The 14,381-nt window shown below is 47.9% G+C and overlaps 1 protein-coding gene across 1 annotated transcript; it reads right to left on the reverse strand.

Annotated features, from left to right (window-relative positions):
* Window positions 1–12,147: 12,147 nt before the first annotated feature.
* KBTBD13 (kelch repeat and BTB (POZ) domain containing 13) lies at window positions 12,148–13,524 on the reverse strand. The gene has a single exon (XM_006831847.1). The coding sequence runs from the start codon at window positions 13,522–13,524 to the stop codon at window positions 12,148–12,150; it is 1,377 nt and encodes a 458-aa protein (XP_006831910.1).
* Between the last annotated feature and the right edge of the window lie 857 nt (window positions 13,525–14,381).

Genomic DNA, 14,381 nt, shown 5'->3' on the forward strand with positions numbered 1-14,381 from the left:
GCCTCGGGGGGCTCCACCATGGGGACAGGATGTTCATAAGCTACCAGTTCTGGTGAAAAGCAGGCACAGGTAAGTTCAGGCTGACATAGGAGTCTTCTAGGAGAGGGCACAATTAGATGGGCCTTGCAGGGTGGGTAGGAGTTCTTCACATCAAAGAGTTAAGGAAGTAGATTCCAAGCAATTGCCACCCAGACAAGCAAGCTGGGGTGGGAGGGGGAAGTGAGGAGGTCTGCCTGGAGATGTTAGAGAGGAAACTGGGACAACTAAATGACACAACAGAGCTAATGGTTATGGCAGAAGGGAGACCATGTGTTCAGAGTTGTTTTGGGCCACCCACCTAGGGGGCTTTCATCCTTAGTCATAAGTGGCACCTAGTTTACTTGGGGGTAATTACTTCTACATCTGCTGTGAGCCATCTTAGTATGTTTTTGGAGTGCCTGTCCTGCCCTGACCAAGTAGGCACAGGCCACCCACACAGGGCCAAGCTGACTCTGGCATGGGGGCCATTCAATCTGGCTGTGGCCTCAAAGGGGCGTTTACAGCTGCTTACTCCCTATCCTTTGCAGTCTGGTGCTTTGGTCTTCCCAGGGAGCCTTGAGCTGCCTAAATCTTTCCAGCAAAATCCTATTCTGCTGACTGTAGCCCAAGGGATCTTCTCTTGAACATCCTGTGGATGCAAGGACAGACATGGTGGGGGCAGGGGAAAGTAAAGACAGCTGCCAAATGGGGCACTGAGTATGCCCTGCCAGCCTGCTAACCTTGAGAAAGGTCTAAGATGGAAAGTTGGGCCACAGAAGGCTGGGCTGAGGCCACCAGCTGCTAAGAGGCTTGGAAATCCTGGTTCACAATGGTCCAGGCTAGCTCCACCTGGAACATACCTGTTGGTATCTAACTGGATGATTGATTGGGAGGGGCACTCTCTCTCTCCCTTGAATGGGAAGTTCAAGGGCAGAATCAACTTGATGGCAACGGACTGAAGAGATCCTGGTCATTGCTGGGAGAGCTCTGGTATGAATCTATGCAAGGTCCCCTAATGTCCATAAGAAGGGAGAGAGGTCCAAGTTGGTTTATCACTGTGCTCCCAGGCTCCTCTCCTATACTCTTGGTGTTGCTGTTGTTAAGTGACATTGAGTCGGTTCCAACTTAAAGCCACCGTTTCCGAGGAGTCTGTCCATGGGTTTGAACTGCCAATCTCTAATATGGTCCTTTGGGAAGCTCATGGCACCTTTTTATGGCAGCAGGGTGAGCAGAGACAAATGTAGATTACTCTCCCTAAGTAGAGGGTCAGACAGTGACCACACTCTGCGGTGGTCCACAATTAGCGCTGAGGGGAGGGCTGACTGCTGCCAGTTAGGGCAGCCACCACCCCATCTCTGTGATAAGGAGCTTTGCTCTTGTCACCCCAACCTCAGGCCATGTGGCAGCAGGTGACCAAGGGGACAACCTGGAGCATCCCAGATATGTTTTTAGCATTTAGGGAGGAAGCCTGAACTCAAGAGAAGCATTTTGAGCTCCCTTGGTATGGCACTGGATATGAACCACAGGTCAGCAGTTCAAACCCACCAGCTGCTTCTCAGAAACCCTATACAGCGTCGCTATGAGTTGGAATCAACTTGATTGCACTTAACAACAAAGACAACAAGGGGTGTAGGAGCCTGGGAACACATTGGTTAAGCACTAGGCTACTAACTAAAAGGTTAGCAGTTTGAGCCTACCAGCTACTCAGTCCATAGGAGAAAGATGCGGCCGTCAGCTTCTGTAAAGTTTACAGCCTTCAGAACCTACAGGGCAGTTCTATTCTGTCCTCTAGGGTCACTATCAGTGACCATGAGTGAGAGGTGGAGGACCTTCAGGGTATCATAGGAGTGACACCTTCTCAGCATCTGATCTTCAGTTGGAACCAGCTGTCTCCACAGCCCAGGTTAATCCCAAAATAACCAACTACCATCAAACTGATTCTGACTTATATAGCAGCCCAAGTTAGGGGGCTGGAATCCTGGAGGTTTCACATGTTGCTGCCATCCTCCCCATCCCCCACCCCCCCACCCCCAGTGCCCTCCCGATTCCTGCCACCACCAGACTTTACACGGAGACCATGCTCTAACTAGGAGGAATGGTGGATGATGGGGCACTGTTGTGCTCAATGACCTGAAGTGCATGGAGGTGAAATAACTGCCCAAGCTATACAGGAAGAAAGTGCTAGAATTAAACAAGAATCCAGGAAGTCTGAGCTTGAAGCTGGCACATCACTGCCACTCCACAGCCCTGGCTCCCCTCCCAAGGGGCCGGCACACAGGTCCCCTCACCTGACCCCAGAGCAACGCAATGATGTGCACCAGACATGAGCTATTGTTCTCACTGACAAACGCGAAACAGGGGCTCAGAGAAGTGGTGCAGCCAATCCAATGTCACACAGCAAACGGATGGCAAGGCAGGCTCTGGAGGAAGGGTCTCCAGGACTCGATACCTTACTCCATACCCTACTGAATTCTTTGTTTAACCCTGATAAAGGTCAGGTCTGACTGGAACAGTAGAGAGCCAGGCCCCACTTTGAAGCCAGGACTGCAGACCTGCTCGGACCCCTACTTGGAAGGAGAAGCAAAAGCATGTTCCCTGGAGCTCGTGCATCTGTATCTGTCTCCATTCCCAGTCACTTCTCAGAGCTTCTAAAGGTCAATGTTTTCCCCTCAAATTCAAGTGACTTGGGAGGCAAGGCCCCAGCTTCCTGTCACTTAGGCACCGCCCTTTCCCATCAGACATTCCTCTGATTCCCATCCGGCCAAGGCACTGGGATGCACAATTCTTCAATATCCTCTGCTGCATCTGAACCTGGTTTCTCAGTGACAGATGCCGGGAAGTTGAAGGCCCGAGATGACAGTGTGTGTATCAGGGTCCCGACAGGAAAGACATGACACTTAAATTGGGTAATTCAGCAGAGTTGAGGAATGAGACAAAGGAGATAGGGCAACTATAAGGAATAATGTAAGGCCAGTGACTGAGTGACTCACTGCTCTCCAAGGCCTGGAAGGTGAGGGGAGTGGGCAAGCAGCACCACTTGGAGACAGAGGACTATACGTATAGAGAAGGTCACCTGACACAGTTGTAATTTCTGGTCCATGGCAGAAAAAGGCCAGTGTGAGGCAGCCCTGCATGGGGAGCGCGGGGATAGAAATACTCTGACCTCACACTCCTTCTCATTGTAATTTGTAGTTGGACTGCTAACCACAAGTGGGCAGCTCAAACTCACGGACTGATCCGCAGAAGAAAAATGAGGCTTTCTGCTCCTGTAAAGATTTACAGTCTCAGAAGCCCTGTCATTGTTGTTAAGTGCTGACGAGTACTTATCCTACAGTGCCACACCAGGACTCCCAGAAGTCCTCAACAGGGTTGCTACGCGTCGGAATCCACTTGATGACAGTGAATTTGGTTTGGTTTAATGACTAATGGTATTGAACATCTTTTCACGTGTTTATTGGTTATGGGTATATCCTTTTTGGTGAAATGTCTATTCAAGTCCTTTCCCCATTTTTTAAATTGTTGTTTTAGTTGTTGAGTCCTATATTCTTTAGGCATTCTAGATATGAAACCCTTATCAGATAAATGATTTCCAAGGCTTTTTCTCCCATTCTGTAGGTTGCCCTTTTCTTTTTTAAAACTGTTCTATTGTGAATTATATGATAGTTTACATGGGAGAACAGTAGCTTTACATTCATCTTATCATATATAATTACATTGCCATGGTTACAATCCCCTCCATGCATCATCAACCAACCAAAGGGGCCTTTCACTTTTTTGATAAAGGTTCTTTGATTCACAGGTTTTTAATTCTGATGAAATCCAATTTATTTTTAATTTTGTTGTGCATACTTTTTGTGTTACACCTAAGAATTCATTGCCAAAAACAAGGTTTTGAAGATTTATCCCCGTTTTAAGTTTTATGGTTTTAGCATATATATTTAGGTTGTTGAGCCATTTGAATTGAACTTTTGTATATGGTGTGAGATACAGTGTCAAGCTTGTATCTTTCACACGTAGAAATCCAGTTGGGCCTCCATTTGCCCTTTTCCTTAATTGTTGAGATGGCCACACAGAAAGGGATTCCTCTTTTCCATCTCCCCCCTCCAGCTGGAACATGAGGACTGCGGAAGACACTGCTGGGATGAGTCCGTGAGGGTCCCCCTTCATGAGGTCACATATCCTATACAAAGATGGGTATAGTCAGAGGTGACCTGTTTGGCCGACAGCTGTGTCTCCCACCAGTGCAGTTAATTTGCCTTGGCTCCTGGGAAGTGACAGCAACTTAAAACAAAGCAATTAGGATGAAAAAGAGGCCCAGCTGCTTGGGGCCAAAGAAAAATAAACAGAATGGCCCTGTGTGTATTCCACTGCCAAGAGGAGTAATTCTTCACAGGATGATTAGGATTTCCAATCCCAGGCTCTTTCCCTCTTTTGAAGGAAGAAAAGTGACTCATGAGCTGCTGTTTTCAGATCCCACTCTTCCCCATGGGGTGCTGTGGACTCCCAGTGCACCAGCTCCTACTAAATCTCCCCTGGCCCCCTCTCCACCCCACAGCCAGAAATAACACTTTCTCCTCTGAAAGCTGTGAGCCTTCTCTGTCCCTCTCCCCCTCTCCTGCAGGTTTATATCTTTCTCGCTCTCTCTTTTTTAAAAGTTTTTATTGTGAATTGAGTGATAGTTTACATGGGAGAATATCAGCTTTACAGTCATCCTATCATATTTTGTTTCATTGAAAGGGGTCGGCATTTTGTATGAGGGACTAGCTGTACACACCCCTTCTTCTAGTTTTCAGTGTGTGCCTCTTTTCTGCTGTCACCATCTATTTACAGCAAAGTCCAAAGCAGCTGCTGGGAATGGAATAAATGTGCTGTCAGTAAAGTGCTGTTGAGTTGGTTCCGACCTGCAGCAGCCCTGTATAGGGTTTCCGAGGAGCAGCTGGTGAGTTTGAACCATCAACTTTGCGGTTCAAATCAGACTTGCAGTCTAGTGCTTATCCTACAGCGCCACAACAGGAGCACCTGTCTTTCTTGATTGATCAATTGATTGATAGATTCATTCTTTCAATAGACATCATCATCGAGCATTCACTCAACAAATATGGATTAAGCCTCTACTTATGGTCTAGTCACAGCTGTAGGTCTTCGTGATACTGTGATGAACAAAATGGACAAGGAGCTCTGCCCTCATCGAGCTCACATTTTAGGAAGAAGAAACAGACAATAAGTGAGCAAGTAAACATATAGTATTGTAAATGATAACAGATATTATGTTATTTAGTGCCATTCAGTCAGTTCCGACTCATAGGCACCCTGTATAGGACTGGTGGGTTTGAACCCCTGCCCTTGTAGCTCAAACGGACTTTGTGGTCAAGCCCATTATCCTGCAGTGCCATACCAGGATGCCAAACATATTATGGAGGGGAACAAAACAGGAAAAGGGAATAGAAAATGCAGAAAAGGGGGAGGTAGATTTTCAATAGGTGGATCAGAAATGGCCTCAGAGCGACATCTGCATAAAAACCTGTAGGAGCCAGGGGAGTAAATGTGGTGGCTGATGGAAGTGTGCCAAGCACAGAGACACCAGTGCCAAGGCCTTGAGGTGGGAGCACGCCTAGTGTGTCTGACGACTAGCAACCAGACTGCAGGGGGAGTGCTAAGAGATGATGTCCACAAAGAAATGGGAAGATCCTTTGAAAGGAATTTGGCTTTCACTTGACTGAGATGAGGAGCCACCCGAGGGTTCCAAGTGAAGGAGCAACATGGTCTGACATTTCACTAGATCCCTTTGGCAGCTGTGTGAACAAAACAGGATCATTTCCAGGGAGCAGAAAGCTTGGGGGAGCACAGCATCCAGATTTGGAGACACAGACAGTTTGCAAAAGGGGAGAGAGCAAGAACGTCAGAGTCTGGCCTTGGACTCATCAGAGAAGTTCAGGAAAATAGTCTCTACTGTTGTATGTGTGTGTCTAGAACAGACTTCTCAGACAGTGGGATTCTGGCTAGAGACAGAGATTTCAAACCTGATCCTCTGGACCTAGTAACCACTCAGTAGCTCTGCATTTGCCCACCTACAATACACCTGGTTTATGTCCCCAAACACCATCATGCACTAGTTAAGTCTAAGAATAAGAGGATGAGAATTCCAAGTTCTGGGTTCCAGTTCCAGGTTTTCCACTGATCTGACTATGAGACTTCCTGTGAGTTCATTTTGATTTTCTTCTGGTTTTCTCACCTACCAGCTGGATTCAAGGGAGGGGGTGAACCCTTCAAAGAGGTAATAAGTGCAGAGAGAAGGTCACATGAAGGGAGGGTTAAGGAGATAAGCAGAAATACCCTGTCCAGCTGAGAACTTCAGCCAAGCACAAGGCAGCACAAAAAAAACAAGCATGTGGTCCTGGGTTCAACCCCTCTCTGCTACTTACTAGCTGTGTTCTTCCATTCACCTTCCCTTTAGAGATTTTCTTTACTCAATTTGGACATGTATTAGGAAGCACCTATTCCTGGAGAGAGACATCATGCTTGGTGGAGGGCCGGCAAAAAAGAGGAAGACCCTCTAAAAGATGGGTTGACACAGTGGCTGCAACAATGAGCTCAAATGTAGCACCGATTGTGAGGATGACTCAGGACTGGGCAGTGTGTCCACAGGGTCACTATGGGGTGGATCTGACCCAATGGCACCCATCAACAGGGGTGGGGATGCTACCAAGCACGTAAGCACTAAAAATTCGTATAAAACTCGATGATTCAATAGTAATTGTTATCATGACTAATTGTGATAGTCACAAATGTAAAGGTAGAAGTTTTGTAACAAAAGCAGGGGAGTAATCTTACAGTCCAGAAACAGAGGACCCTAAGACCATCAAGGGAGAAGAGCACAAGTGGAATGTGGGATCTTATCCAGAGAAGCAGCAAGATGGAGGCAGAGAGAGAGCAGCTGAGGACTCTAAATTCATGGAAAGAGAGGGGCCGAGTGCTGGTGGCCAGGAGGTAGGCTTGCAGAATGTGCCCTTTGGTTGTTTAAATTATTATATATTCCTTAGTGTTTTGTGTAAATTCCCCCTCCCCCAAAAAAGAGAGGGAATGAAAGCAAATACTGTTGAAGGATGATGCACGGAGCTTGTAATCATTGCTATGAAACAATGGTATAAAGCTGATATTCTCCCGTGTAAACTATCACTCAGTTCACAATAAAAATAAATGAGGGGTTATAAGGGCAGAAAGTAGCTGGCTTACAAACTTTCGTAAGTGTGCTTAGTTTCAGAGCAAGGTGGGTAAAGTAGAATCCCCACTGAACAGTTTTCCTCTTGCCCAGATGGGTCTGGTCAAAGGGGTTGGGAGAGGATGGGGGAATAGGCATTTATGATTAAATTGTGAGCAGCTGTTACCAGAACTAATGACAATTGTCACAATTGTAAATGTAGACGAGGTGTAACTAAAAGGGGGGAGTAGTTAATCTTTATTTTAGGAACAGAGGACCCCAAGACCATCAAGAGGGAAGAGCATGAGTGGAGCATGGAATCCTAACTAGAAAAGCGGTGGTGGCAGAGATGGTGGCAAAGGCAATGGCCTGGAGAGACAGAGCAGTTGAGGAATAAAGGCCCAGGGCCTGAGAAAGGCAGTGGGCCTGTGGGCAGGAGGCTGGCTTGCAAAATGTGCCCTTTGGACATTTAAACAAATATATATATTTTGTGTATGGTATAGGTACATTAAAAAAAAGGGGGGGTTGGGAATAGAGGTAAATACTGTTAACTGATGGTACACAGAGGGCATTGTATTCATTGCAATGAAACAAAATATGATTTGTTGATTGTAAAACTGAAGATCTGCCCTGTAAACTTTTCCTCAAGTTTTAATACAAATTTAAAAAAAAAATCTTATAACACTCAAATAACACAATCTGTGAGCGAGCTCTCTGTGAACATTATGCTATTGTTATGCTTGAAAGCCCTCTTAGGGCTGCTCTGGATCAAGGAACAGCCAAACCAAGAGTCAGCAGGCCCTGCTTGAGCCCAGCCAGATCCAAACGCGGCCAAATGCTGAGTTCTGTGGGTTCAATAAGACTCACAACCTGATGGATCTGGAGGTTCCAAATCTCAGGGTGTTCAGGTTGGAAGGTGTGAGAAAGGAGGACTGTGCTCTATTCTATGAAAAATGTATAATTTTGGACGAAAGTAAAGAGGCCTACAGGTCCTTTCAACGTCATTCTGAAGCATGTTTAATGGCTCCGCTAAGAGTGATTTTAAATCTCTAGGGAAATGTACCTTTGATTTACAGTTTACAGTTGATAAGGCCCAGATTTTGTGAAGTTACATGCTAATATGTAGATTTGTGTCTGGCAAAGATGCATAGTACTTTTGTCTAGTACAGACAGTAGTCCTGAAAGTTACATTTATTACCCTGTGAGAATATTGAAAGTGCCATGGGCTGCCAAAAGAACCAACAGATCTGTGTTGGAAGAAGTGCAGCCAGAGTGCTCCTTGGAGGCCAGGATGGCCAAACTTCATCTCTCATAATTCGGACATATTGTTAGGAGGAACCAGTCGCCAGAGAAGGATATCATGTTTGGTTAAGGCGGAGCGTCAGAGAAAAAGAGGAAGACCTCCAGCGAGATGGATTGGCAAAGTGGAAGCATCAATGGGCTCAAGCGTGGCAACAATTGTGAGGTTGGCTCAGGATCGAGCAGTGTTTCATTCTATTGTGCATAGGGTCGCTATGAGTCAGTACTGACTCTATGGCACCTAACAACAACGAAGGCATTAACCAGAGTCCTGGTGTAGAGCCATAGGATAAGCACTTGATGTCAAGGTCAGTTTGAACCACAAAGTTGGTGGTTCAGACTCACCAGCTGCTCCTTGGAAACTCTGTACAAAATCATTATGAGTTGGAACCGACTCGATGACATTTAACAACAACAAAGGCATTAACTAGTTGTCTCTAACTTAGCAAACTTTCTTCAGCACTTTTTCAACTAACTATACAAGTTATTGCAGGAGAAAGATGAGGTTTTTTGCTCCCACAAAGATTTACAGCTTTAGATACCTTATACAAAGTCTTTATGAGTTAGAATTGACTCGACAGTACTTAACAACAACATAGAGTCATATAGCTATAATTCAAAAGTTCATAGAAAAAAAATTCATTATTTAGTTCCCTTTTTCCACAAACTGTGAAGCCCCCACAGCCTTGTATAAATCTCGTCTCTTAAATGCTTTCTTGAGCAAGTTTTACCATTCACCTGGTTCATTCATTAGTAAGTTAAATAAACCTTTGAATCCAATCCTTTTCTATTTGTATGAATCAATATTAACTTTTCCACAAGGACACTGTCGTGCATCAGAAGGGAGGGGCTCTGTCATGTTATGTGGCGCTGGGCCAGTCACTCAGGCTCCCAGATCTCATCTGTCACAGGGAGAGGGTGTCCCAACTCCCAGGTCTGTGGAGGGCCTGTAGCAGGGAAACAGACGTTAAAGTACTTTGCACACCAATCACAGGATGCAAAAGTCAGGGTTTATTCTTGTGATTCATCAGACTAGGCTACTCCAGAGCTAAAAAAGTCCTGGCTTCTGAGGGCAATGTTCTCCAGAGCTTGGGCCAGGGGTCAAGCCAGCCAGGGGCACTCCTGAAACCAGTCTCCATGCTCAGTAGGTGCTTGGTCAGTACCGCAATCTCCACTTTAGAGGAAGCCAGGACTGCCCATGGACCGTAGTCCCTGAAGGATGGAGACCACGCAGAGAAGTCTACCTGGGTGCCTGGAGAGGCTGCATGGCTGGGGCAGGCACATGCCCAGAAGCCCAAACTGAGGTATTCTAGACGGGGGACCAGAGGCCTCACCTATCACCTGAGGTCAGCACCCCCTCCCCCAAGGCTAGGTACTGTCAAGACCCTGTCATTTTACTCTACAGGCTGAGAAGTGGCCCCGCTCAGTTAGCAGCACAACAGCAGCCTTGCCCTTACCATCTACAGAAGTGCCCGTGCACACGCATGTACACACAGAGAATGACGCCATAGCCAGAGGCCCAACAAGCAAGGCAGGCAGCCAAGGTGAGAACAGAGAGGTGGACCACACAGAGTAGTAAGAAGTGAGGCATCCCAGGCCAAGGGAATGGCAGGAGCAGAGGCTAGGAGGCACAAACGAACAAGAGGCGGCAGGGAGACCTGACCAGCACTGGACTCAAACCTTGAGTGAGCTTAAGTGACAGGGATAAATTGTCCACTGACCAAATGGCACTTAACAACAGCTCTTCGGGTGATGGCAACAAAGGAGATTGATGGGGAAGGGGCGTACCACTGGGTTCTCCATGTCTTCACTCCAGGCTATTTATTGTCTGGTGGTGAAGTAGGATAAGCACGGGACTGCTAACCAAAAGATCAAGAGTTCAAATCCATCAGCTACTCCTCAGAAGAACTATGAGGCTTTCTATTCCCATCAAGATTTTTTGTTGTTGTTACGTGCCGTGGAATCGGTTCCGACTCATAGTGACGCTGTATAGTAGGGTTTCTGAGGCTATAAATCTTTACAGGAGCAGAAAGCCTCATCGTTCTCCTGCGGAACAGCTGGTAGTTTCAAACTGCTGACTGTGAGATTAGCAGCCCGATTCGTAACCACTACGCTACCAATTGACATCCCTGGAAATCCTATTGCTGCTAAGTGCCATCTTGTCTATTCCGACTCATAGTGAGCCTGCACAGAGCTTCTGAGTTTAAACCACCAACCCTGCAGTTCAAACCTATCTTGCTGTCCAGTGTATGATCTTGCAGTGCCACACCAAGACTCCTGGAAATCCTATACAGGGTCACTCTACGTCAGAATTGACTCAGTTGCAGTGAGTTTGATTTGTTTTTTTACTAGCTAGCCCAGTCTTGTCCGCTCCTCATTGCTCCATCTATTGCTGCTCTGCCTTAAAGCTGAATGCACAAAGATCATTCCCACTTGCTCAGTCATTCTCTATCTCCTTCTCTGAACTCTTTCCACAGATGGAACCTCCCATTTTCACAGCTAATTGTCTCCTGTCAGTCTCTCCCAAACAGTACCTACGCAGTCCTTCTTCCTGGAATTACCTATTTTTCTTTTGCTCTAGTTTCTTTAATACTTACTATATTGTGAGGGTTTGTTTGGGGTTTTTTTTGCACATTGCCTTCAACCTTTTGTGGACCAAGACATGTACTCATGTGTGTAGACCTTCTGCTGTATTGCAACTTTTCTCTTTAAGAGTGAGCATTTTTTCCTGAGGGAGACTAGAAGCTCCACAGGTTCCCTGTCTGACATCTACAGCTCACATTGGGCCTAACACTGTGTTGGGCACACAGTAGATACAATTCTTGACTACTGATTGACAATTTAACAATACTTAACTCTTCCTGTTGCTAAGGACAGTCGAATGGATTCCAACACAGAGCAACCCTGTGTAGATATTTGGAGGAGCGGCTGGTAGATTTGAACCACCAGCCTTTTGGTTAGTCCACTGTTCATCCTACAGCACCATATCCATTCTTGTTTTTGTTGCTGCTAAGTGATGTCGAGTTAGTTCCAACCCGCAGCGACCCTGTATGGGGTTTCTGAGGCTGTAAATCTTTGCAGAAAGCCTGATCTTTCTCTCATGGAAGTACTGGTGGGCTGGAATGCAGACCTTGTGGTTTCCATTCCAGTGTTTATCTCACAGAGTCACCGCACTACCACATCTACTGCTTGTTATGTGCAGTCGAGTCAATTCCAACTCATAGTGACCCTGTGTAGAGTTTACAGGAGCAGTTGATTGGTTTGAACTGCTGATCTTGTGGATCGCAGTGCAGTACTGATACTATAGTCACACCAGGAGCCCACAACTATTCTTTGCCACCCTCAAATTACTGGCACAGTTACACAAAACCTACCCTTCCACACACCACTTTCACTGACAATGTGACCCACCTGCCTTAGCAGAACCTACATCATTTGAGGACTCAGACCCAGTGCAAGCACTCATTCCCTGGAATGACTGGGCACATTCACTCCACCAGCAGAAGGCCTGAGGCCTGGGTGTCTCATCAGGAACAGAGAAGGTCCAGCAGCTGAGAAGACTAGCCCCACCAGCTCAGTCATGGCCCAAGAAAGACTCAGAGTTGTCCCCATCCTAAACCCTAGACCAGGTGTCACAGTTCCGGTGTCGCTGAGGCCACAGGGCCCAGGGGCCCAGCAGGTAACCTCAGAAGAAAGGTTTGCAAGGAGCCCGGCCGGGGAAAGCCGGCTTTCTCCCTGAGCAGCCGCCAAGTGCCGCCCTCAATGGTGTAAAGCAGCGTGAACATGCGGTTGACGGTATAGACGGTGTCGCCACGCACAACAGCAGTGAAGAGCGCCCCCTTGCTGTTAACAAACTGGCCGGGCAGCGCTGTCCACTGGCCTGTGACCAGGTTGAGGCAGTCGATGGCACAATGCAGGAAGTCGTCTGAAGGTCCATTTCGCACCACATAGAGACTGTCGCGGTGGGCCACCATGCAGTGGCCGTAGCTCTGCGGGCGCCGTAGCTCGGCCACCGGCAGCCAGGCATCGTCCTGAGTCACATACTCCATCACGGCTGTGGTGTCAGCCGGTCGCCAGAGGCACACGAAGAGACGGCCACATGCCTGGGCGCAGGGCACGCCGGCGGCTGGCTGCGGCAAGTGGGCCACGAAGCTCCAGCAGCCCGCGGTAGGGTCGTAGAGCTCCACGGAACTCATGGGTGTTCTCTGGAATTCGCCGCCTATGGCATAGAGGCGGCCGTCGAAGCCAGCCAAAGCCACGTCATAGCGCGGCTGGTGCGGGCTGGGGAACTCGCACCACGTGCCGCCGTCCGGGTCGTAACAGAAGCCCAATTCTACCACCTCCTTGTTGGCGCCACGCACGCCTCCCACGATGTAGAGCTTGTTGCCCAGCGTGGCCACGCCGGCTAGCAGCGTGCTCGCCTCCAGGGGCAACGTGGCTAGCGTGCGCCACGTGTTCTCCTCCTCGTCCAGGTAGCACATCGTGCGCGACGCATCCTCCAGGAAGCCGGGTGCGGGTGTGTGGGTGCTCAGGGCCACGTATCTGCTGGGTCGTAGCGCCGCCACGTAGGCGCGGGCTTCGGGAAGCACCAGCTCAGCCGCCAGCTCGCGCGTGCCGTCGCGGATGAACAGCGCGGCGCTGTGGAACACTTCATGCAGGCCGAAGGCAGCGGCCGCGTCGCATAGCAACGCGCAGTTTTCAGTTGTGAGGCAGTACTCCAGGAAGTGTGCTAGCATTGGAGCCTGCAGGAAGGCAGCGCATTCCACAGCTTGCAGCAGCTCTTCTGCATCCACCAGCGCCGGCCGCTCGCCGCGCAGAACCCGCAGCGTGGTGTTGAAGCCGCCCGCGCTCAGCGCGCCAAGATGCACCTCGGCCTCCCGCGCTTCTCGCATGCCAGAGCGGAAGAGGCCGCGGAAGAATCCGCAGTGCTTCACCAGCAGGCCTCGGTCGGCCTGGAAGAGCTGGCCACCCACCCAGACCTGTACAGGAGCCACTGAGTCTGGAGACATGGTGAGGCCTCCGTGGTGGGCCCAGAGTCACTGGCTGCAGATTCTTGGGCTCCCCCACAGAGAAAATACTTCCCTAGGGGATATAAATATCTCCCTAGCTAAAGATAGTGCAGCTCATGTGATGGAATGGTCGGCAGGCTGGATGGCTGTGGGCCCAAAGGGCATCTGAAGACCTGTGTGGCCACTCATTTTCCGACAAGAAAGTAGTAGTAGGACTGATCACCCGCATATTTGGGATTGTGAAGGTTGCATTACAAAAGATATACCATTTAACGCAACTGTACCAGTTCTGTGACCTGTGCAACAAGTACCTTCTGTTTACTCGCCTGCAAAATGTGGTCAATAATGAATGACACATATTATGTTACTGGACAATATCTATGAAGTAAATGGAATCATATTCAGAATGTTTACACACGACTTGTCCAAAGTCATTCAACTTGGAATAGGACAGACAGGATAAATACTAAGGCTACCTCATGGGCTTAGATGGCCGAGGCTCAGCAATTAAAGTCCAAATTGGGGTTGGGGAGCAGTTTTCTAATTGATCTGGGCCTCTGATGGGATCTAGTCCCATTCAGTTTCTTTCTTATTTTATTTTATTTTTAGTCTCTTTTTTAAAAAAAGAAAACAACTTTTTAATTGTGAATTGAGTGAAGATTTACAGAGCAGATCATCAGTTCCACATTCAATAAATCATATACTTTGCTTCATTACAATGATTGAAATCCCTTCCATGTACCATCATTTAACAGCATTTACCTCCACTTGCTTTAATTCTTGCATGTCTCCCTGTGTTTTCTGCTACTTTCATCTCTCCTGTGCTAACATCCATCTTGTGTATTTCCTTCCCATCA

The sequence above is a fragment of the Chrysochloris asiatica genome, unplaced genomic scaffold (genome assembly GCF_000296735.1).
Source record: "Chrysochloris asiatica unplaced genomic scaffold, ChrAsi1.0 scaffold00004, whole genome shotgun sequence".
NCBI lineage: Eukaryota > Metazoa > Chordata > Mammalia > Afrosoricida > Chrysochloridae > Chrysochloris > Chrysochloris asiatica.